Source organism: Panicum virgatum, chromosome 2N (assembly GCF_016808335.1).
Source record: "Panicum virgatum strain AP13 chromosome 2N, P.virgatum_v5, whole genome shotgun sequence".
Lineage (NCBI taxonomy): Eukaryota > Viridiplantae > Streptophyta > Magnoliopsida > Poales > Poaceae > Panicum > Panicum virgatum.
The window spans coordinates 60,742,429-60,764,836 of record NC_053146.1 but is presented as its reverse complement, the minus strand read 5'-3'; the positions used below and the strand labels follow the sequence as shown (position 1 = coordinate 60,764,836).

The following is a 22,408-nucleotide window of genomic DNA, read 5'->3' as shown; positions in this document are numbered from 1 at the left end:
AAGGGTGCTATTCTATAATGTTTCTTAGCAGATTCCCTGTTAATCCGAGCGAGGCAAGGCAAAAGGTGCCCCGTATGCATCACACCACTATAATCTAAAACATGTTCAGTGCAGAAACAAGTTCATGTACTATGACAGAAACAGCTGAATAGAGCACCCTTCTGTTGACGCCTTTTACGGGCCAACACACGATCGCGCTAGGTCGCGCGGCGTGAGGAGGAGCTCCTTGCAGCACCTCCTGCGTGGAGTGGTCAGACCAGTCAGAGAGACCGGTCAGACCGGTCGCCGTGTAGAACGATGACGATCCGACGAACGCTCACCTGGGAGGGACCCCATCGGGGCAAGCGCGCGTAGGGTTGCCCTAAACTCGGCAGGCCAGCTAGGGCGTCCTCAAACGCCATGGAGACGAGAGAAAAACAACATATCGAGGTTGTAAAAGTAGGGTAAAGAGAAAAGATAAAGAGATAAAAGATGTGTTTTTGATAAATTCGATTGGGTTGGATCCTTAATCGGCCGTGACCCTTTATATTTATAGGGTGGAGAAGACTTACCCCGCAAGAAATCATGTTTACAGATCTAAATCTATTAAGAACTCTAATTACAGTCGGATTCCTCCTAGACCGGTCAGACCCACCGGTCAGACCGGTCGGGCTCCAACCGGATCAGCTACAGCACCAGACAGGTCAGACCGTTTGGTCAGACCAGTTGATGCCAATTTTGGCTGTCAACACCTTCAACATGGAATCAACGCTAGATTCCCCAACAGGGATCAATTCTCGGTAAGACATCATATCACCAGCCTTCTCGACGTGTTCCACCGGCCCCGTGGCCGGAACCGGCGCTCACGGACGGAGCCGAGCCGCCATGGCCGACGCAGCAGTTTTTGCTCACTTTACAGAATATCTCCTAAGGTTTTATTCGGTTACACATGAAATTATTCCAGACAGGAAATGATACTAAGAGATTAATGGTAGATACAACAAGAGACTATGATTTATTTCGGGTTGAGAAATAATTGCAACAACAAGCAACTGAGAATTAATCCTTCTTATTATAACTATTATGACTCTATTTGATTGCAATTAGTTCTCAACCTAAAATGAATCCCCGTCTCTTGTAGTACTTATCACGAGTCTCTTATTGTTCCTATTATTTCTGGCCTGGAATAAATTCATGTGTAACTGAAGTGTCACACCATGAAATTGTTAGATTTTAGGATGTGATTATAAGAAAAATAAAATCAACAAATTTCTCGTAATTTTAAAATTTTCCCCAACATTATTTCTCTTTAGAGGAAATTTAGTACAAGAATAATAATAATAATTGACTGTTTATCTAAAGTAAATAAGTTTGTTTTTTATGGTGCACTGCATTGTTTATTTGTATGAGTTTCAGTTTCAATTTAAATTCTTTAAATTTAAATTTAAATTGAATTTGATTGATCTTTATTTCAAAACCTTTCTTTTTCTCTCTCATCTCTCTCCCTCGCTTTCGGCCCAGCCCATATCGTCCCCCTCTTCCTTTCTCTTTTCCCTCTCTTTTGGCCCGGCCCAGCCTTTCCTTTGCTTCTTCTCCTTTTCATTTCCCCGCTCGGCCCAACCCCGGCCCAGTTTTTGTCTTTCCCCCGCCCAATCCGGCGCCCCCTTTCTCTTTCCTCCCCGCACTAACCGCCTGGTGGGGTCCGCCCGTCGAACCCGTCTCTGAGCTCGAGCTAGGCTCGGACTCCCCCTGAGTCCCATCGGGGCACACCTCCCCGCGCGCACGCCAAGGACCCCTGGTGCCCGCCCTATAAATAGAAACAACATACCCCGCCTTGACCCCACCGAAGCCGCAACCACCTCTCCTCACCTCGCGAACCTTAGCCGCCGCCACCTTGGAGCTCGAACCTCGGTTCTGCCACCGAACCACCGCACTGTCGCCTTTCCCCATCGACCGCCCAGCCCCGGAGTTTCGAATCGTGGTGAGCACGCTCGCCGGCCCCTTCTTCCCATCTCCCTCGCCTCCCCTCCCGCGCAATCGCTCGTTGGAGCCCCGCCGAGACACCTCGCCACCGTGTGCTCCTTCCGCCGTGTTACCCCACCGAGCCGAGCTCTCCATCGCGTTTCGCGTACTCTCTGCTTGCTCCCAGGCCCAAAACCGAGCCGAACCAAGCCCCGAACCGCTGTTTGGGCGAAGTCCGGCGAGCTCGCCATCGCCCACTGCCGGCCGACCTCAGCACCGCCCGATCCACCCTGAACCGTCCGATCGAGATCTAGCGGCCCATATTAGATCTAAACCCAAGTCATCAGTCCTAGTATCGATCAACCCTCTGAATTTTTGCAAAAGAGCCTCTCTGGTTTCTAGAAATCAACCCACAATCCATCATAGTTCAAAAGTATTTACAAATCAGCCTGTTATCTTCTGTTTTAGCCCCTGACCTCTTATAAAATTGAACCCACAGTACAGGCGCCTCTGTTTTGAAGCTAACCCCTAAAGTTTAGATTTAATTTTGTTTGAGTCCCTGTTTTATTCAGATCTAACCCCTAAAAGTTTAAATCTTTTACAAATAAGCCCTGGAACCTTGATTAAGCTATAACTTTTCTCGTTCTAGCTCCGTTTGAATCAATTTTTGTGCTCACGTGATCCTTGCAAGCAATAGCTTTATCACCTTGTTATCCTCTGTAAGCATAGTTTGTGGTATCTTGCAAATCTTTTTTGCTAGCCCTCGCAATCTATAGTTAATCACGTATAGATCTCTACGGACTTGTTTCTTTCGCAGAATCGTCGTTAGAGATTTGTTTCAACCCATTTTTATTGCGTTAGTCTTCTAGTAGACTAACCTATCATTTAGTAGTGTCGTTGTGCTGTAGTTTCTATTTTGAAATTAAATATAAGTTTAATTTGATTACTATACATTCATCTAGCTTTTCTAATGAAAAGAGTTAACTCTTTACTCCAGTTTTTATAATTAATGATAATTTGATTAATAACAACTTAAATACATTTTTTGTTTTCTTAGTTTAACCAAATTCTAAAGTCACGTGTTTAGATGCTCTCACATATCTGCTCTCTAATTAATTATTTAATTAGTGTAATTTCTAGATAGACAAATATATATATAATTTAACTAAATTTTATTTTGCTTTTATAAATACAAATATAATGTGAGTTAATTATAATCACGGATAGTTTCTTTTAAATGTCTTTTGTATGTGGTTTCTATTAAAATAAATAAAGCATATAGTTCTTTTGTTTTCTTTTATAATTCAAATCTTCTGATAGCAGTTTCTTTTCAAATCTTTTGTTTTCCCACGTTTTTTGCACTCTCGTAACCGTAGCAACGAGCCCTATCTTTCCATATGTTCTTTTAAGCCTTTCTTTTATTTTGGTGTATTGTTCTTAGATGTGCTTGTTGTTTGCTTTGTATGTTTGCTTGGTGATTGCATCGTGTAGAAGGATCGTTATTTGAAGCTTGAAGAATCAAGGGTTCCAAGTGAGCAAGAACTGAAGAGCAGGAAGAGTAGTTTATCGTTGGAAAAAGTCAAGTGACCTTAACCATACTTCTATCTATGCTTATTTACAAGGATACTTTGTTTAATTGGAACATGGAGAACCACCCAAAATAACAGTACAACCACAATACTATATAGCTCTAGTCTTGGCTAATTAATTATAAACTCTAGCTTCTGATAGTCTTACCTAAAGGGCAAGAGGGGATGCATCGATAGGGTATAGCCCGGTCATCTTTGGGTAGCAGCCTTGGCTAAGGTGCTGACCATTAGGGAAGTTTATGCTCTATTTTGGCTTGAAAACATCGCGGATTGTCACTTGTTAGTGAATCTTTGTAAAGGCCTCGTAACATCCCTATGCAATCACACATCGGAAATATGGTATTGTGCCTAGCTAGCACATCGTGGTTGGGTTCAAAGTTCTTTGGAACTTTTACGTGAATTATGGTGAAAGTGTACAACCTTTGCAGAGTGAAAACTGATATATCAGTCGTGCTCAAGGTTATGAGCGCCTTGGACCCTCACATGATTAATAAATTTAAAGATGGATATAAATCATATTCTTGTTATTTCTTGTGGTCTTGCTGAGTACCAATCCTAAGTGTACTCACCCTTGGTTATTGCTGCTCAAAAGATAAAGTTGATGTGAAGATGATGCTGAGTTCTAGGCCTACGCAACCCCCAGTTAATTGCCTGTGAAGTTTGAAATTTTCGTTTCCATGATAAATTGTATAACTCTAATAGTCTTTTTAATCGTTGTAATTCTCTTTTTGTGATACTGTTACTTATTATTCAGTTGTAATGTCTCTATATGTATGGAACTTGATCCTGACATACATGTAGTTATGCATTCAGTTTTATCCTTAAAACCGGGTGTGACAGAGGGTTTTATGTAGAAAAGTCCAAGTTATACCTCGAACTATCACAAAAATTTGATTTTCAACATTCAAATAAAAATCGAATAACATAGAACATCCAACTGTTGAAACCGTGCAAATTTGGCCCTTGGGTGGTTTCCAAAGTCATTTTATATTTTTGAAAAAATAAAAAAATTAATTAGATCTAAAATATTAAATCTAATTCTAAATCAAAAATATGAAAATAATACAAAATTTTTTTCTAAAAATATAACCTATATATTATTGCTCTATTTGAAGCCTAGTTATTCAAAAATAATAGATATAACTAAAAGCAACCAAATATTATGAAAATAAAATAATTTGATCTGAATAACTGAAAAGTATCATGCCAATAGATAGGTTACGTTTTTAAAAAAATTTTGTACCCTTTTGGTATTCTTTTGATCTAAAATGAATTACTTATAATTTTTTTAGTTTAAATTTAAATATTCTTAATTCCACCTCCAAAACCACCTAAGGGATCATATTTGTCTGGTTCAATAGTTGGAGTATCTGGTTTTGTAATTAAAGATTGAAAATAGGATTTTTGCGATAATTTGTTAAGAGTGTAAATCGGATTTTTCTCTAATATATTGTATCTTTTCTTAAAAAAATAATCCGATCGCTATCAAGTTCTCCATGCACTCTCCCCTTCCTGTCTGCCGCCGCCCGCCGGCCATATGCCGCAGAGAATCGATTCCTGCTACTCCCCCTCCAAACCCCGGTTCATCCATTCCTCTTCTGATCTCTCCTAGCAAAAAAAAAAAACAAGAGAGGAGGAAATGTTATGGTATGTATGAAATTGTCATTTAAATTTTGTTGCAAGGATCGTTCACACAGAACGAGGGCGTTGCTGATGTAATGCCGAAATGAACCGTGTTATCAATTGTGAGAAAGTATGTTTTTATGTTATTATATATTTTGTCGAGACCGTGTTGTCGAGAAAAGTTGAAGTGTTCCCTTGCTAGCACGAAGTGCGGCGGAGTAAAATATTGTGGTGTGTGGATCCTTCTGGAGTTGGACTGCCATGCCACTAAATATTCTCACTCTCCGCCGTTGGTAGGGGATTCGATCCTTGTGCTGCAGATAGGGGTGGTAACAGACTTTAATATTTTCTCTAGATAATTTAAGAGTCAGGTTTTAAAAGGATAAGACTCTAATTTTATGTGATTTTGAGTTAAAAATATTAAGAGCCAAATCGGATTGTGAATGTAGACAACGTTTCCGTCGACAGCGAGGCGTCTGTGGTGACTTCGTCAATCTCGAGGATTTGCTGGCTCAGTCTTTGAAGATGCTCATAGAGATAGAGTTTGCATACATGTATTCATAAATATGTATGTGTGTATTATGAGTGTCTGAGTTGTATGGTGTAATCTCAAAAGAAAAAATAGAGAGCATGAGGGCCATAGCCATTACCATCTCTAGTTGCAGAAGATAAGCTCATAAGCATAGAGAGGAGAATATTATTATTACCATACTTTGTTGATGGATCATATCAGATTAACCTAAGGACATAATTAATCTAACCCACGGGCCACGGCGCGTGGCCGGCACGCGACGAGACGGAGTCAGTGATGTGTGCTGGCACAAGGGAGAGAGAGATGAACTTTGCCTGTAGTTCGTGCAAGTGGGGCAAATGTCATTGCTCACATTTGCAGCACCTTTGTTTACTGAATTTGTGCGTTTCAAGAGTGTACTTGGGTCACACGGTCGTGTTGACAATGTATGCAGATTTTTTACCGTGGGCTAGCTAGCGCGTCGAGCTAGCTACCTCCTCCCTTTCTGAAAAGCTGCATCTTTTGATTTTGCCACCGCTTCTGTTTTTTGAAAAGAGGAAAATAGAAGGAACTAATACCTGTATCTCTTTTCAAGATGAGTATGGGTTGTTGATAAACGCACGTCATCACAAATAGAATCGGAACAGTATCTCTTTCTGATATGTAGTGGCACTAGTACTGTACCAAATCAGTAGTACTCTAGCACAAGTTTTCAAACAGGTGCTGACACACATGATGCACTATTCCACTCGTACCAGCCGTAATCATCATCATCATGATTCAGAACTTAATTATTAATCCGCGGACGCGTGTTCAAATTAAACGAACTGCAGACAAACACTACTTTATCACTTTAATTAAAGGGAAAATTCGATTCATGCCACCACAACTCCGTGAAATTGGGTTTCACGTTGAAAATCATGCCACTCAATGGCATGGATTTCAACATGAAATCCAACTTCGTGAAATTGTAGTGGCATGGATCCAACTGACCCTTAATTAAAAGCCTGCAGACAAACACAAGAACACAAACTCTGTCGGCCAAACCTCGCTGCATCGAGGTACGGAAGCAGGGCAAAACCTTGCATCTCTCAGTCCTCTTGCTTCTAAATTCTAATTTTGTTTTAAAAAAAAAACTAGAGCACTGCAACGACTGTGCCCTGTACGGTGGTGGTACCTCAAGTCTCCTTCCTAGAACTTGCTCTGGGCGAGCCTTTTTTGCTTCTAATCTGAAAGACTAATAAATTAAAACAATTCTTCAGTCGTCTCACCATCAGACACCCGTATATGCACCTCAACCACCTTATATACCCCTGTCTCCTCACTACACAATGCAAAACCCATTCAAAAACCCCAAGCCATCAAGATCGATCACCACTGCTACTCTTCTAGTTAGCTCTCTTAGCCTTCTTCGCCATCTTGCTCACACTGCTCTTTGTTTCCTCGTGACCTCGGCACCTCGTCCTCTTGCCTTTCTGAGCTCTCGCAAGTGCTGTTCGTTGTAGCGCCAGCTGGTAGTGGTACTAGCTATACTAGCCAGCTGCTTCGAGAGATCTCCATGGGCAACTGCAGCTGCCTGGAGCGGGCGAGGGTGACGGCGTGGGACGACGACGAAGACTGGAGCCAGCCGGAGGAGCGTTCCGGCGGGGCGCGAGGGGTGGTGTCGGCAGGGAGCGGCGGCGGCACGCGGGTGAAGATCAGGATGACCAAGGGCCAGCTGCGGCGGCTGCTGGAGAACGCCGGCCGCGGAGGGGCGTCTGACGAGGACGTCGTGGCGGAGATCATGCGCATGGGCACCGTGCGCGTCGACGTCGCGGAGCTCCAGCACGCGGCGGAGAGGCACCACCGGTCGCCGCCCAAGCTAGAGACGATACAGGAATAGACAGAGAAACGAAGTGATGTTGGGATCATACCGACGTCATCTGGCGAGATACATGGCCGTGATCAGGGTTCACCTTACCGACGGTAAAGCGATTTTCGCCAACTAGCGGTATCGGTAAACCGGCGGTAAATCGCCGAAAACCGCTAGAAACCGCTCGAAACGACAATTCAAATTCAAAAAACCGGTAACCGTTGTTTACCGACCGGTAATCGATGTTTACCGACCGGTAACTGTCGTTTTTAACCGGTAAACACCGTATGACTTTGGAAAATTAAAAAATTTGGCAGCATTTCACCGTAATTTTGTAAATATCATTACTGATGGTATATATCAAATAATTATATAACATTTACACATATATAGAATAGAAGTTCATATCCATAAAAATAGAAATTCACATCCATAGTCCATATAGATCATCACAACAATAGTCCATGCAAATCATCACAACCATAGTCCTCACAAACCATCATCGTCAATATATATAATACATAGTAGTGGTTTCCAGTCCAAATGAACAAATGAACAAATGAAAATATATGTACATATTTGAAATATGAACACACATATATACATATAGCTAAAATGAACAAATTAACATCCAACTACCATGAACAAATGGATCCATATAGCTAATATGAACACATGTTTTTGAATATAGCTACACAACAAACATCTAAAAATCAATGTAAAATCAAGAAATACTCACAATGCAGTGGTTTCCGGTCCAAACGCGCCGATTTCCGCTCGGAAAACGCCGAATACCGCTCGGGATTAGAGGATACCGTTCGGGATTACCGGTCCGAAAGTTTTTTTATTTTTTTGAGTGCCCAAACAGTCAAATATTTGAACATGTTCTATATTAAAATGATGTATGTCATCTCTACTTTCTTACCATATTTTTTCCTTTTTTATTTCAAATATTTTTGAAAATGTTAAATTTAGGCGAAATTTTTCGAAATTTACCGCCGGTATGGGTTGCCGCCTAGTAGCGGTATCGGTAAAAATTGGCGGTAACCGGCGGTTACCGATCGGTAAGGAAAACACTGGCCGTGATCTGTTTGCCGCATGCGCGCGCCTGCCTCCGCATATTTGTTTACTGTGAAAAATATTTTATTTTAGTTTAGCACATATTTTATTATATTTTGTAACTATTTATTATCTCTCTCTATATAAGTAGTTGCTTTCATGCGGTGCCACGTTTCTCTTCCTGGAAACATTCTTCGCGTTCTAAGTTGTGGGAATATACTCGTGGCGTTTTGGGGGTCATTCTGCTCATCCAGTTTGTGAAAATTCATCTACACACACTCATAGAAGAGAAAGCCCTTTCTTTCTTTATGTTTCATTTGAGGAAAGGGTGTGTTTGTATTTACATTAGATCAAGGCAAGAAGCCACTGTTGACGCCTTTTGCGGGCCAACACCGTGCACAACGGCGACGATCCGACGAACGCTCGCCCGGGAGGGACCCCGTCGGGGCAAGCGCGCATAGGGTTGCCCTAGACTCGGCAGGCCAGCTAAGGCGTCCTCAAATGCCATGGAGACGAGAGAAGAACAGCATGTCGAGGTTGGAAAAATAGGATAACGAGGAAGAAAGGTAAAAACAATAAAGATAAATGTATTTGATTGGTTCGATTGGGTTTTCCCTTCAATCGGCCGTGACCCTTTATATTTATAGGGTGGGGAAGACTTACCCCGCAAGAAATCCTGTTTACAGATCTAAATCTATTAAGAACTCTAATTGTACTCGGACTCCTCCTAGACCGGTCAGACCGGTCGGCCCTACCGGTCAGACCGGTTGGTCATGCCAGACCGCCTGGACACACCGGTCAGACCGGTCTGTTCAGGTTACTGCCAATTTTGGTCATCAACATATGCCCCCCTATTTTTTGGTGATGCTAGCATGCCAAAAAACACTTCTCTGGACCAAAATTGTCTAAGGGCGACGATTAACAATACGTCGGCCATACATTATATTTAAACATGCTAAAATAGCCGAACTAAGAGAACTAGCATGTAACAATTTCTAGTTTACGATCAGCAAACTATTTCGGCTTTATATTCCTTAGCATGTTCAATAACAAAAATCTTGTGACGGCCAATGCGTCCGATTATACAAATCATAACTCCTTGGTAAAGTATAAAACTGATAATCATAATATGGCAGCCAAGGATTATGACCAAACCATGGATTAAGCAAACCTGAATATGCAGACCATGGTACATGCATCGACGGGATGAATGACGAAGACCAATACGATGACCGTTGATGCTTTCTTGATCCTGGTGATGAAGAACTCCTTTTTCGTTTGCCTTCCAATTGATTGCTTTGTTTTTGCGCAGATATCTTCTTGTATTTATCCAGAAGCTCCTCAAAGGTCGGCTTGATCCTATTTTTTGCACCACCAGACTTTCCAGGTTCAGACCGGTCTGACGAACCGGTTAGACCGGTCCTGTCAGAACCGATATAGATGCTCTTATCTTGCCCCCTAGCCGAAGTTGAACATTGTTCGACTATATTGTTTGAAGTATGGTCTGCATTGGGGATAATCTGAGCAACGGAACTAGCCGATGTTTCTTCAACGGTCGGCTTTTCTTTATCTTGTGTCAAATCTGAATTTTTATTCAATCGCCCATCTTTTTTGACACGATAAACTTGCTTGATCACCATGTGTTTCTTTTTCTGCACAGGCCGATTTTTTGGATCAAAACGGCCATTATTTGTAGGTGATGGCTTACTAATTGCCGGCTCCCTATAAGTAATATAATTTGGGCACAAATATGTAGGAAGAGACGGCATATAGGAATTAAAATACCATGACGGATAAAAACAAGGCATGCTATAATAAGACCCGTATGGTATATGTGTAGACGACCTATGTGATGAAAACGGCACTGAATTAGGAAAATTATTCGTCTGTCGATTCCGATCATGGAATTGTTGTCTTGAAGTAGATCTTGAGTGTTTTGGATGTTTTAGCCGACTAGCATCATTCTTTTGTTTTTTGGATTTAGCCGGAAGATCTCCAAGAAAGGGCTTCGGCTTTTCCTTTTGATGCTTGTGACGGCATTTGGATTCAATAGTTTACCAAACACCAATCTCTGGTTTCTTGGGCTTAACCATCTTAGGTTTTGATTTATTCTGCAAAACCCTAGATGAGCCGCTTAGACCGGTCTTAAGATCGGTTAGACTGGCTGCAGTGCAACCAGCAGATTTGTCTTTGTTTTGTTGCCCCCCGAGCGTTGAAGTACTAAATTTAGTCTCTGTGTTCTTGCTAGGGGATTTTGGTTTAATAATTTCGGCTTGGGACGGCCGAATTGTATCTTGACCAGCAACATCAGGCAAATTTTACAAAGATTATTAGCCGGCTTTTCAATAACCGACTTTTGAACAACAGGAGCTTGAATTGAACTATCTATTTGATTAATCAAATCTTTGACAACACTGGATATAACATTAGATAAAGTACCTGAGGATCGCATCTCCATTAATATTTCAATGGTGGATGGAATCTGACACTCCTTTATCTTCTTGACTACTTGCTCTGTATAGCAGCGAGACAAGAATAATCTTTTAACTGCTCCATCGTATTCTCGCTTATACTCCTCAAGTAGCTTATCACGTGCCGCCATATGGCTAGGGTTTGAAAAATTGGTCATGATAACCTGATTCTCTTCCCCAGCGGAGTCGCCAAAATATGTTGACGCCTTTTGCGGGCCAACACACGATCGCGCTAGGTCGCGCGACGCGAGGAGGAGCTCCTTGCAGCACCTCCTGCGTGGAGCGGTCAGACCGGTCAGAGAGACCGGTCAGACCGGTCGCCGTGCACAACGGCGACGATCCAACGAACGCTCGCCCGGGAGGGACCCCGTCGGGGCAAGCGCGCGTAGGGTTGCCCTAGGCTCGGCAGGCCAGCTAAGGCGTCCTCAAACGCCATGGAGACGAGAGAAGAACAGCATGTCGAGGTTGGAAAAGTAGGATAACGAGGAAGAAAGGTAAAAACAATAAAGATAAATGTATTTGATTGGTTCGATTGGGTTCTGCCTTCAATCGGCCGTGACCCTTTGTATTTATAGGGTGGGGAAGACTTACCCCGCAAAAAATCATGTTTACAGATCTAAATCTATTAAGAACTCTAATGATCTTATTTCATAGAATCCATAACAGTTGAGTTTGTATTTTTCTGATTTTTTACGATTTTATATCGATTTTACAAGTTCACTGTTTAATGCGCCCTAGGCGGCAGGACCTAAATATAAATTTTTTTTTACATTTAGGTCCTGTCGCCCATTAGGGGGGTGACAGGCACCCATTTTTGAAAATTTCCCTATTCGACATATATTTTTGAAATTTTGTTTTTTTAAAAAATATAAAAATGAAAAAGATCCTTTTTAGACCGCCAGGCAAGTAATGCTTCTGTAGGACTCCCTCCTTCCTATAATGCAATTCTTGATTCGATAAGCCAAACAGTTTAAACATTGATTAAATTTAAATAAATAATAATAACATTTATGATACACAATAAGTACAATAACATTTATGTTATATAATAAGTACAATTAGATTAGTTATAGATATATTTTTACAATAAATTTATTAGATGATATAAGCGCTAATACTATCTATCTTCTATTATCTTATTATTTGGCCAACAAACGAAGCCTCCACGTTCGCTCTCAAGGTCTAGAAATTCCCACGTTAATCGGAGGAAAATAGAAAAATTAAAATTACCCACCACTGTCATTATGATAAAAATTAGCCTAAAATATCCCTGTGACTAATTAAAAAATCACCCATCAATGCCATTATGATAAAATTTGCTTAAAATATCCCTGTGACTAATTAAAAAATCACCCACCAATGCTATTATGAAAAATTTAATATAAAATACCATAGCTATGTATCAGTTACAAACATATACTATTAATAAAAACTAAAACTAACAACAATCAATCAAAATAAAAAGAAAATAAGAATAATTATATGCATAATATTATTAAAGCTCAACAAATCAAATTTTTAATATATGTAGGTCATATTTGAATTGTTTTAACCAACAATAAGACATAATTTACGATAATGAATAGGGTGATGTATGGTACAAAATAGTATAATCTTTAAGTAAGAATACAACGACATGCGAATTTTTGAATTTTCAATACTAGCTGCGTAAATGCGCAGGCTATACGCCTAGTTTACTATAAATTTGAATCCTATGTGGACGGAGGAATTACTATCAGACACTCTGACTGAACCAATGAAAAAAGAACTAGCAGCATATGTATTTCTGGCTGACTGTAGTACCTTTAAAGAAAATTAGAAAATAAAGAAGCAAGCGTCGTTGGTTGGAGCATGGGGACCGGGTGCTCTCCTCGCTAGTGGGTGTCGCTTTTGATCAGCGACAAGACAGGCAGCTAGCAGCAGCTCGCATAACATGATCCGAAAATTAAATTAAAAAATAGGATGATAATAGGCCATGACTCTAGTGGTACTTTTGAGGAATGTTGAGTACTCTATCCTGCTTGCGATGAGTGAATTGTCAACCGTGCGGTGTGATCGTGCGCTTAGTCTTTGGATTGCAGGTACACGGGGGTCGAGTGTCGACGGAGAGTTGCCGTGGAGGAGCTCAGGCCGGGCGGCAGCTGTGGCGTCCACTCCTGGATCGAGGGCGCAAGCGGCGACGGAAGGCGGGTTTCTTGGTTTGCGCCACAAAACCAAGCAGGCGGACGGCGGTTGAAGACGCCAAGTCGTGGAGGCACGGTCGTCGGTTTCGGGACTGACGGAAGCGACGGGCGTCGACGGCGTCTAAGGCCTCGCTGCGGGCGAGGAGGTGACGGGCGTCGGGCGGCGTTTAGGGCCGTCAGAAGGCCGAGGCGGGAACGGCCTCTAGGGCCACGGCGTGGAGGCGGGAATCTTCCCGTGCGAGAATTTTGGCGGTTTTCTCAAAACCGGCCATCTACTCGGGTTTCGCAGACCCCTCTAAACCATGAACCGGACCTTCATCTACATGGCGGCATCGCGGAGAAGACTTCGACTCGAAGAAAGAACCACGGCCGTCGGATGAGTCCAATGTATCTTTTCCGGTTTTGCCCCTAAGGGCTTTCTAGTGTCTAATTAAGTCTAGGGGTAGTTTAGTCTAGAGTTAGTGGGTTAAATACCCCCTTCATCTCTCTCTTTCCCCCTGCGCTTTGAGACACACACAGCAGCAACCTCCCAGGCGCCCCTCTCCTCCTTCTTCCTCCCTCTCTAGGATTAGGATTATTGATATGGATTCTTGAGGTTTTTGTACTGAGATTGTGTGGGAAAGGAGGCCCAATCCTCCTTGTGCCCTCCGGGGTTTTGAATTTGAATCAATCTCGTACGTCTTGTCTCTAGTTTTGGTTGAATACAATTTTCCTTCGTCGATTCTTGAACACGAGATGATTTGCGGGTTCTTGAGGACTTCGTGACTCTTTGTGATGATTCCAATCCATCTAGCCTAGTGCTAAACCCCCCGGAATCACGAGTCTCCTCGAATCGAAGTTTTCGCGTTCTAGAGAAAACCCCGTTCTTGCTCGGGAATTCCTCGATTCCTCCCAAACCATGGAGTGATTCGTCGATTCCTTCTGTGGATATGTTCACAAGTCCTTTGTGATCGTGTCTACAAAGTTTGGCAAGGTTTGGACATGATTTGGTCCTTCGATCGTTGAGTTTGTCAAGAAATGCGGGCTGGAAAAACCTCTCTGGTTTCTGATTTTCCTAGCACCGGTTGAACCGACGCTTTGAAGGTGTATGCGTCGGATCAACCGGTGAGTAGGTTTCTCTGAGATTAGGGTTTTCTGTTGTTCTTCAGTTGCACCGGTGCTTTAGCTACCTCGAGCATCGGTTCAACCGGTGAGGGTTTTTCTACTGCAGTTGTGCCCGTTCAACCGGCGTATTGAACTTCGTTGACGTCGGTTTAACCGGTGCACCGTTGGATTCGTTTTGCTGCTCCTCTGGACAATTGCACCGTCGCTTTGGAGTTGAATTCGTCGGATCAACCAGCGCTCTTTAGTCCAGTTTGAGCTCTCTCTGGACAACTGCACCGGCGTTTAAATTTGAATTCATCGGATCATCCGGTGTTCAACGTCGGTTGAACCGACGCTTCTTAAAGCCTCTGCATCGGTTCAACCGGTGTTAGCTTTTGTCTGCTGCAGGCTCTGCACATTGGTTAAATCGACGAGGTGCCCCTAGTGCACGTCGGTTCAACCGGTGTGTATACCGTGCATTGATTCTTGCGCTGCTTTTCGGAGTTTGCTTTTGCTTGGTTTCCATTCGTTCCTAGGGCATTCTTGTGTTGGTGTAGCTCGTCCATAGCTACTCCACACTATGCCTAGGACTCTAGGGTTGGGTGTGTACTTCGGGACTAAGCCGATATTTTCGTTTGCAAGAATTTTTAATCGGCTCCCATTCACCCCCCCCCTCTGGTCACCCTTTCGGTCCCTCACCTTTCATAATTCAATTTGACTCTTGTAATTTTTAGTTTAAAATTGAATAAGATTAGAGTCTAACTCTTTTAGAGTCCGGCCCTTAAATTATCGAAATCAAATTTTTAAATCTTTTACCGCCGGTAGGTATGACAAGAAGAAGAAGAAGCGGGACAAGGAAGCCACCGGCTTCATCGGCCTATGCTTGGCGGCCGGTCGGCGCAAGGGTTTCTGCACCATGGCGGGTGAGGCCGATGGTGCTCGTGCGTCTTCTTGTGGATATGCTACACCGACGCACGTCGACTCTTCTCCTGGATTCGAGAGTGATTCAGAGGTAAACTCCACAATCGACCTGCTAGATACAGAGGTTAGAGAGTTGTACGCCGCTCTCGACAATCAGAAAAGGCTGCTTAAGGAAGCAGCTAGAGAGCGTAGAAAGCTTAGGGCTGAGCTGGCTTGTGCTAGGGAGAAATCTGGTGAGGATGAGTGCGCTGGCTGCATATCTCACATGAATGATCTTGTTGCTCTCCGTGCCAAGCATGATGAGAACGTCGCGAACCTAGATGTTGCTAAGACTTCGCTTTCTGACGTGTCTCATGAGCTAGCCAAGGCCAAGCATGAACTTGAACTTGTCAAGGACGCTCCCATTGTTAGTGATGTGCTGGAATGTGATGAGTGTCCTATCTTTAAGGTTGATCTAGCTTCTTTACAGTGGGATCTCTGATTTGGATAATATTGCGGTAGAGAAAGCCAACCTGGAGAATGAGAACACACATCTTAGGGCGATTCTGAGTTGGGTTTCTAGCAGTGAGCCGCAGTTGGGCATGATGATCAAATAGTTTAAGCGTGGTGATGGTTTTGGGGTCAGTTACGCATACACGAAGTCAGACTTTGACAAGTTGTATGGTAAGATCGGTAAGGCTGCTGGAGCTCCAAGTGCTCTAAACACTGCTAGCACGAGCACGCAGCCTTCGCTTGTTGACCCCGTGGATGGTGTGCTGAAAGAACCACAAAAAGCACCTCCACAGAAACAGGTTTGGGTTCCAAAGTCCAATGAGCTGAGGAATCCCCTCGACATGCTCCCTGCTGCTGCAGCTCAGGTTGCCCAGAAGAAGAGGGCTGCTCCTCCCCATCCGCAGGCTAGGCCTCCACCTCCCAAGAGAGAGGTGAGGTACCACTGCGAGTTCAGTGACAGAGAAGGTCACCTGGAGGAGTTTTGCTTTAGAAGGAAGCGAGCTGTGAGGTGTGAGCAGGAAAGACGGAATGCGGACATGTACTCTGCTCGGGTGCATGGTCCTCCTCAGCATGGTGGTAGGCAAGATGCTAGGGCGCGCCGTGTAGGTGGAGGTCAGGGAGACGGTGGTGCTTACCGTACTCCAGCGGGTGGTCGTTTTGCCGGTCATGCTGCTGGTCGTTTTCAGTACGGCTATGGACCACGGGATCGAGGCTTTGGAGGAGGTTTCGAGGCACCACGCTTTACTCGCGGTCGTGTTCGTCAGTCATGCGGTAGACGGGACGGGGGATATGCTTTGCTTGTTTTTGCTAACCCTTCTGTAGAGCAAATGGCTCGACACTGGTTTGCTTCTCACTTTGCTAACCCCAGTGTTGAGACATTTGCTCACCCTTTGTCTCATTACTGATGTGCAGGTTGGAGGCTTGGAGAACAGGTGGATCATCGACTCCGGTTGTTCGCGCCACATGACCGGAAATGACAAATGGTTCTCCAGCCTCATCCCGATGCGCTCAAAGGAGTACATTGTGTTCGGGGATAATGGAAGAGGAAAGGTACGTGGACTTGGCGCTGTTCGAGTTTCTGATCGCTTTACCCTGAGAGAGGTTGCTTTGGTTTCGAACCTTGGGTTCAATTTGCTCTCTGTTTCGCAACTTCTTGATGAGGGGTTTGAGGTTCGCTTCAAGGAGGGCTGTTCGCGTGTGTTGGATTCCAGAGGAGATTTGGTTTGTCGGATTACACCTCGCAATCGGGTTTTCTTGGTTGACTTTTCTGGAACTCCTCTTGGCCCTTCTCGTTGCTTGTTGGATGGTCCTTCTTCTGATTTGTGGAAGTGGCATAGGAGACTTGGACATTTGAGCTTCGATTTGTTGTTGAGACTTAGCTCACTTGGCCTAATCCGAGGATTGCCCAAATTGAAGTCTGAAAAGGACCTTGTTTGCCATCCGTGTCGCCACGGGAAGATGATTGCCGCTTCTCATCTGCCTGTTAATCAGGTGATGACCGCTCACCCTGGAGAGTTGCTACACATGGACACAGTAGGTCCTTCTCGGGTGATGTCAGTTGGTGGGAAGTGGTATGTTCTTGTGATCGTGGACGATTTCTTTCGCTATTCTTGGGTCTTTTTCATGAGAACCAAGGATGAGGCTTTCGAGTTTGTTCGAGACTTGATCTTGAGGTTGAAAAACGAGCTACCCTAGGCCATGCGAGCGATCGCAGTGATAATGGCACAGAATTCAAAAACGCTCGTTTTGACACCTTTTGTAGTGATCAAGGTCTTGAACACCAGTACTCCTCTCCCTACACTCCACAGCAGAATGGAGTTGTAGAGCGGAAGAATCGGACGCTGGTTGAGATGGTGAGGACGATGCTCGATGAGCATAGGACTCCTCGCAAATACTGGGCTGAGGCGGTTAACACCGCTTGTTACATGTCCAACCGTATTTTCTTGCGTGCTTTCATGCACAGGACCTCTTATGAGTTGCGATTTGGACTCCAGCCCCGTGTTGACCATCTCAGAGTTTTCGGTTGCCGGTGTTCTGTGCTGAAAGAAGGAAATCTTGACAAGTTTGAGTCTCGCTCGTCTGACGGAATTTTTCTCGGTTATGCTTCTCACTCCAGAGCTTACCGTGTGCTAATTATTGATACTAACATCGTCAGAGAGACTTGTGAAGTCACTTTCGACGAGACTGCACCGTGCAATGCTTCTGTCTTTGAAGTTGCAGGATATGATGAGCTCGGCACCTCCATCTTTGAAGATGAGGAGGAAGAAGCTGTGGAGGGTGAGGCTGAGACTATCACGCGTGTTGTGGACCCAGTTGCCTCCGCCACGAGCTCGGACGATGATGACGGCCCCGATCCGACTACGTCTACTTCACGGGGGCCGATCGAGCAGGTGACTCAGGCTTCACCAGCTGCACCTGAGGAGACACCAGATTTGGTTGAGGAGGAGGCGACTTCGACAAGGGAAGCACCGCGACACATTCAACGTCGTCATCCACCTCAATAGATGCTAGGTGACCTCAATGAGCGAGTCACACGGTCCAAGGTAACAAGTATCGCTGGCTTTGCTCATTCAGTGTTTGTTGCCTCTTTTGAGCCCAAAGATATTGGACACGCTCTTTCTGATTCTAATTGGGTCAATGCCATGCATGAAGAACTTGAAAATTTTGAAAGAAACCAAGTTTGGGTTTTAGTCGAGCCTCCACCTGCTTGTAATCCCATCGGAACGAAGTGGGTTTTCAAAAACAAGCAGGGTGAGGATGGGTTGGTTGTTCGAAACAAGGCTCATCTTGTTGCCCAGGGGTTTTGCCAAAAAGAAGGGATTGATTTTGAGGAAACTTTTGCCCCTGTTGCTCGCTTGGAAGCGATTCGGATTTTTCTTGCATTTGCTGCTTCTAATGGTTTTAAAGTTTTCCAAATGGACGTTAAATCTACCTTCTTAAATGGTTTTATCGAAGAAGAGGTTTATGTGAAACAACCTCCTGGTTTCGAACATCCCAAGTTTCCAAACCGTGTTTATAAACTTCAAAAAGCATTTTATGGTTTGAAACAGGCACCTAGAGCTTGGTATGATAGACTGAAAATATTTTTGCTGGCTCAGGGTTTTAAAATGGGATGTGTGGATAAAACTTTGTTCCTCATGCGGTCTGGCACTGATTTTCTATTAGTTCAGATATACGTGGATGATATTTTCTTTGGTGGCTCTTCTCACGCTCTTGTTTCCAAGTTTTCTGAGCAGATGTCCAGGGAGTTCGAGATGAGCATGATGGGTGAGCTGCAGTTCTTCCTCGGGCTGCAAATCAAGCAAACTCCTCAGGGCACGTTCGTCCATCAAGCCAAGTACACGAGGGACTTGCTGCGGAAGTTTGACATGAGTGACTTGTCTCCTCAGCCGACTCCGATCAGCATATCGACGGTGCTTGATGAGGACTTGGACGGCGAGGCGGTGGACTAGAAGGAGTACAGGAGCATGATCGGCTCCCTCCTGTACCTGACGGCGACACGGCCGGACATTCAGTTCAGCGTCGGCCTTTGTGCGCGGTACCAGGCTTCTCCGCGCACCTCCTACAGGCAGGTGGTGAAACGCATCTTCAGGTATCTGAAATTCACCCCTAAATTTGGTCTTTGGTACTCTGTGGATTCTTCTCTGGTTTTAGTGGGCTTTTCTGATGCCGATTTCGGTGGGTGTCGGTTGGATCGCAAGTCGACATCTGGCACCTGTCAATTTCTCGGTACATCTTTGGTGTCTTGGTCCTCTTGCAACCAGGCTAGCGTAGCGCTTTCTTCCACAGAAGCTGAGTATGTTGCCGCTGCTAGCTGTTGCTCCCAGATCCTATGGATGAAACAAACATTGCAGGATTATGGATTGAGTTTTGGTAGGGTTCCCATCTTTGTAGACAACATGACCGCTATTAGCATTGCAAAGAACCCTGTCCTACACTCCAGAACCAAACACATAGATATCCGGTTCCATTTTCTGCGAGATAACCATGAGAGAGGCCACATAGACTTGAACCATGTCCCTTCAGAGAGGCAAACCACAGATATCCTAACCAAACCTCTTGAGCAGGACACCTTTGCTCGCTTGCGAGGGGAGCTTGGGGTTTGTTACCCCTTTTGATCGCTGACTTTTCCTTGGTTAGCTTTGTAGGTCTTGTTTGCTTTTCTCTTTGTTTTATAGGTTTGGTAGTTGTATTGTGCATATACATTGTACATTTCTGCATTTTGCATTGCCTCACTTGCACTTGCATTCTTGTATACATTGCTATGATCTTCTAGTGGCTGCTAGTGTGAGTTGATAAATTTGATCATGTATAGCTTGCTCCACTGTGTATATAACATCATCTGAGTTAAGCTATTTTGATTTGAAAATCTGAAAACATGATCACCCTGTTTTGGCTACTAGCATGTTAGGGCGTGTTGATATGGTTTGCTATCTTATTCATGCTAGTGTAGCCTTTCGTTCAGCAATTCATACTTGAAATGATCTAAAATTGATAAAATTGCTTGAACTGTTCTTGAAATGGATTGAAAAGATCCAGGTGGGATTGCTTGTCGCACTGATTGAGCTTTCGGGACGGCTCACTTTGCACTTGTGAGAACCCGGGCAAGGCTGTGCATGACTGAAACGAGTGTCTTAAGCTTCTGATTGCCCTTGGCATAGGCTTGGCCTCGTTGCCTAGTAAGGCATGACAAGTTTTCAACCCCTGGCATTCATAATTGCTTGATATAATGAGATTGCAAAATCAATATTTACAACATGCTTTGGATGTTTTTGGCTCACCTGTATGAGTTTGATTAGCATTGTCTTTCATTTCCTACTTGCTAGAGCTAGATCAAGGGTGATGCTTTTATTTCTCCTAAACTGGAACTTGCCTAGCTCTAGACTGATTTGATATACCCTGTTGAGCTAGATGCAGGTCTTGTTTATGGATGCACACGTGCTTATGACTAGTTGTAGCTCATACCCTTATATCCCTGAATGCTTTCACTTACACCTCCTGCATTGCATTCAGTGCATAGCATATGTTCAGGGGGAGTCTCAGTTTCAGGGGGAGCTTTAGGTCATTTTTAGCCTTGATGTGTGCATGTGCCAACAAGGGGGAGAAGGTTAGTGATCGAACAAAGGGAAAATTGTTTGATTTTTGAGAGTTCCAAAAACGTGTTGTGCACAGGGCCTTGAGAGTGCATACATTTGGTGAGAGTTGCATTGGTAAGGGGGAAATGCATTCAGTGGGAGTTTCTGCTTTGTTTAGCTCCTGGTTTTCTCTCTGCTTCTGGCATGACTGTGTCAAGCCCTGCCTCTGTCTTTGAGGAAGTCATGCTTGAGTTTGATCGATTGCGTCGAGCCGTTGACCTTGTCTTAGGGAATCGATCTTTGCTTGGTCAAGTGACTAGTTCTTGCTTCTTTCGAGCTTTTGTCACTTGTTCAAGTTCTCTCTTCCTTCTTTGTTCTTCACTATTTTTGTTTCAATCATTGGTTCGTTTGTGGTGTGTTGACAATGCACTCATCAAGGGGGAGATTGAGGAATATTGAGTACTCTATCCTGCTTGTGATGAGTGAATTGTCAACCGTGCGGTGTGATCGTGCGCTTGGTCTTTGGATTGCAGGTACACGGGCGTCGAGTGTCGACAGAGAGTTGACGTGGAGGAGCTCAGGCCGGGCGGCAGCTGTGGCGTCCACTCCTGGATCGAGGGCGCAAGCGGCGACGGAAGGCGGGTTTCTTGGTTTGCGCCACAAAACCAAGCAGGCGGACAGCGGTTGAAGACGCTAAGTCGTGGAGGCACGGGCGTCGGTCTCGGGACTGACGGAGGTGACGGGCGTCGACGGCGTCTAAGGCCTCGCTGCGGGCGAGGAGGTGACGGGCGTCGGGCGTCGTCTAGGGCCGTCCGAAGGCCAAGGCAGGAACAACGTCTAGGGCCACAGCGTGGAGGCGGGAATCTTCCCGCGCGAGAAGTTTTGGCGGTTTTCTCAAAACCGGCCATCTACCCGGGTTTCGCGGACCCCTCTAAACCATGAACCGGACCTTCATCTACATGGCGGCATCGCGGAGAAGACTTCGACTCGAAGAAAGAACCACGGCCGTCGGATGAGTCCAATGTATCTTTTCCGGTTTTGCCCCTAAGGGCTTTCTAGTGTCAAATTAAGTCTAGGGGTAGTTTGGTCTAGAGTCAGTGGGTTAAATACCCCCTCCATCTGTCTCTTTCCCCCTACGCTTTGAGACACACACAGCAGCAACCTCCCAGGCGCCCCTCTCCTCCTCCCTCTTCCTCCCTCTCTAGGATTAGGATTATTGGTATGGATTCTTGAGGTTTTTGTACTGAGATTGTGTGGGAAAGGAGGCCCAATCCTCCTTGTGCCCTCCGGGGTTTTGAATTTGAATCAATCTCGTACGTCTTGTCTCTAGTTTTTGTTGAATACGATTTTCCTTCGTCGATTCTTGAACACGAGATGATTTGCGGGTTCTTGAGGACTTCGTGACTCTTTGTGATGATTCCAATCCATCTAACCTAGTGCTAAACCCCCCGGAATCACGAGTCTCCTCGAATCGAAGTTTTCGCGTTCTAGAGAAAACCCCGTTCTTGCTCGGGAATTCCTCGATTCCTCCCAAACCATGGAGTGATTCGTCGATTCCTTCTGTGGATATGTTCACAAGTCCTTTGTGATCGTGTCTACAAAGTTTGG

At 44.4% G+C, this 22,408-nt stretch overlaps 1 protein-coding gene across 1 annotated transcript; it reads left to right on the top strand.

Moving 5' to 3' along the window:
• The first annotated feature begins 6,997 nt into the window (after positions 1-6,997).
• Positions 6,998-7,820, top strand: LOC120658955. The gene has a single exon (XM_039937061.1). The coding sequence runs from the start codon at positions 7,223-7,225 to the stop codon at positions 7,544-7,546; it is 324 nt and encodes a 107-aa protein (XP_039792995.1). The 5' UTR covers positions 6,998-7,222; the 3' UTR covers positions 7,547-7,820.
• The last annotated feature ends 14,588 nt before the right edge of the window (positions 7,821-22,408 follow it).

Bases quoted from the DNA above. Each gene is read 5' to 3' on its own strand.
- LOC120658955 (XM_039937061.1), top strand. From the start codon at position 7,223: ATGGGCAACTGCAGCTGCCTGGAGCGGGCGAGGGTGACGGCGTGGGAC.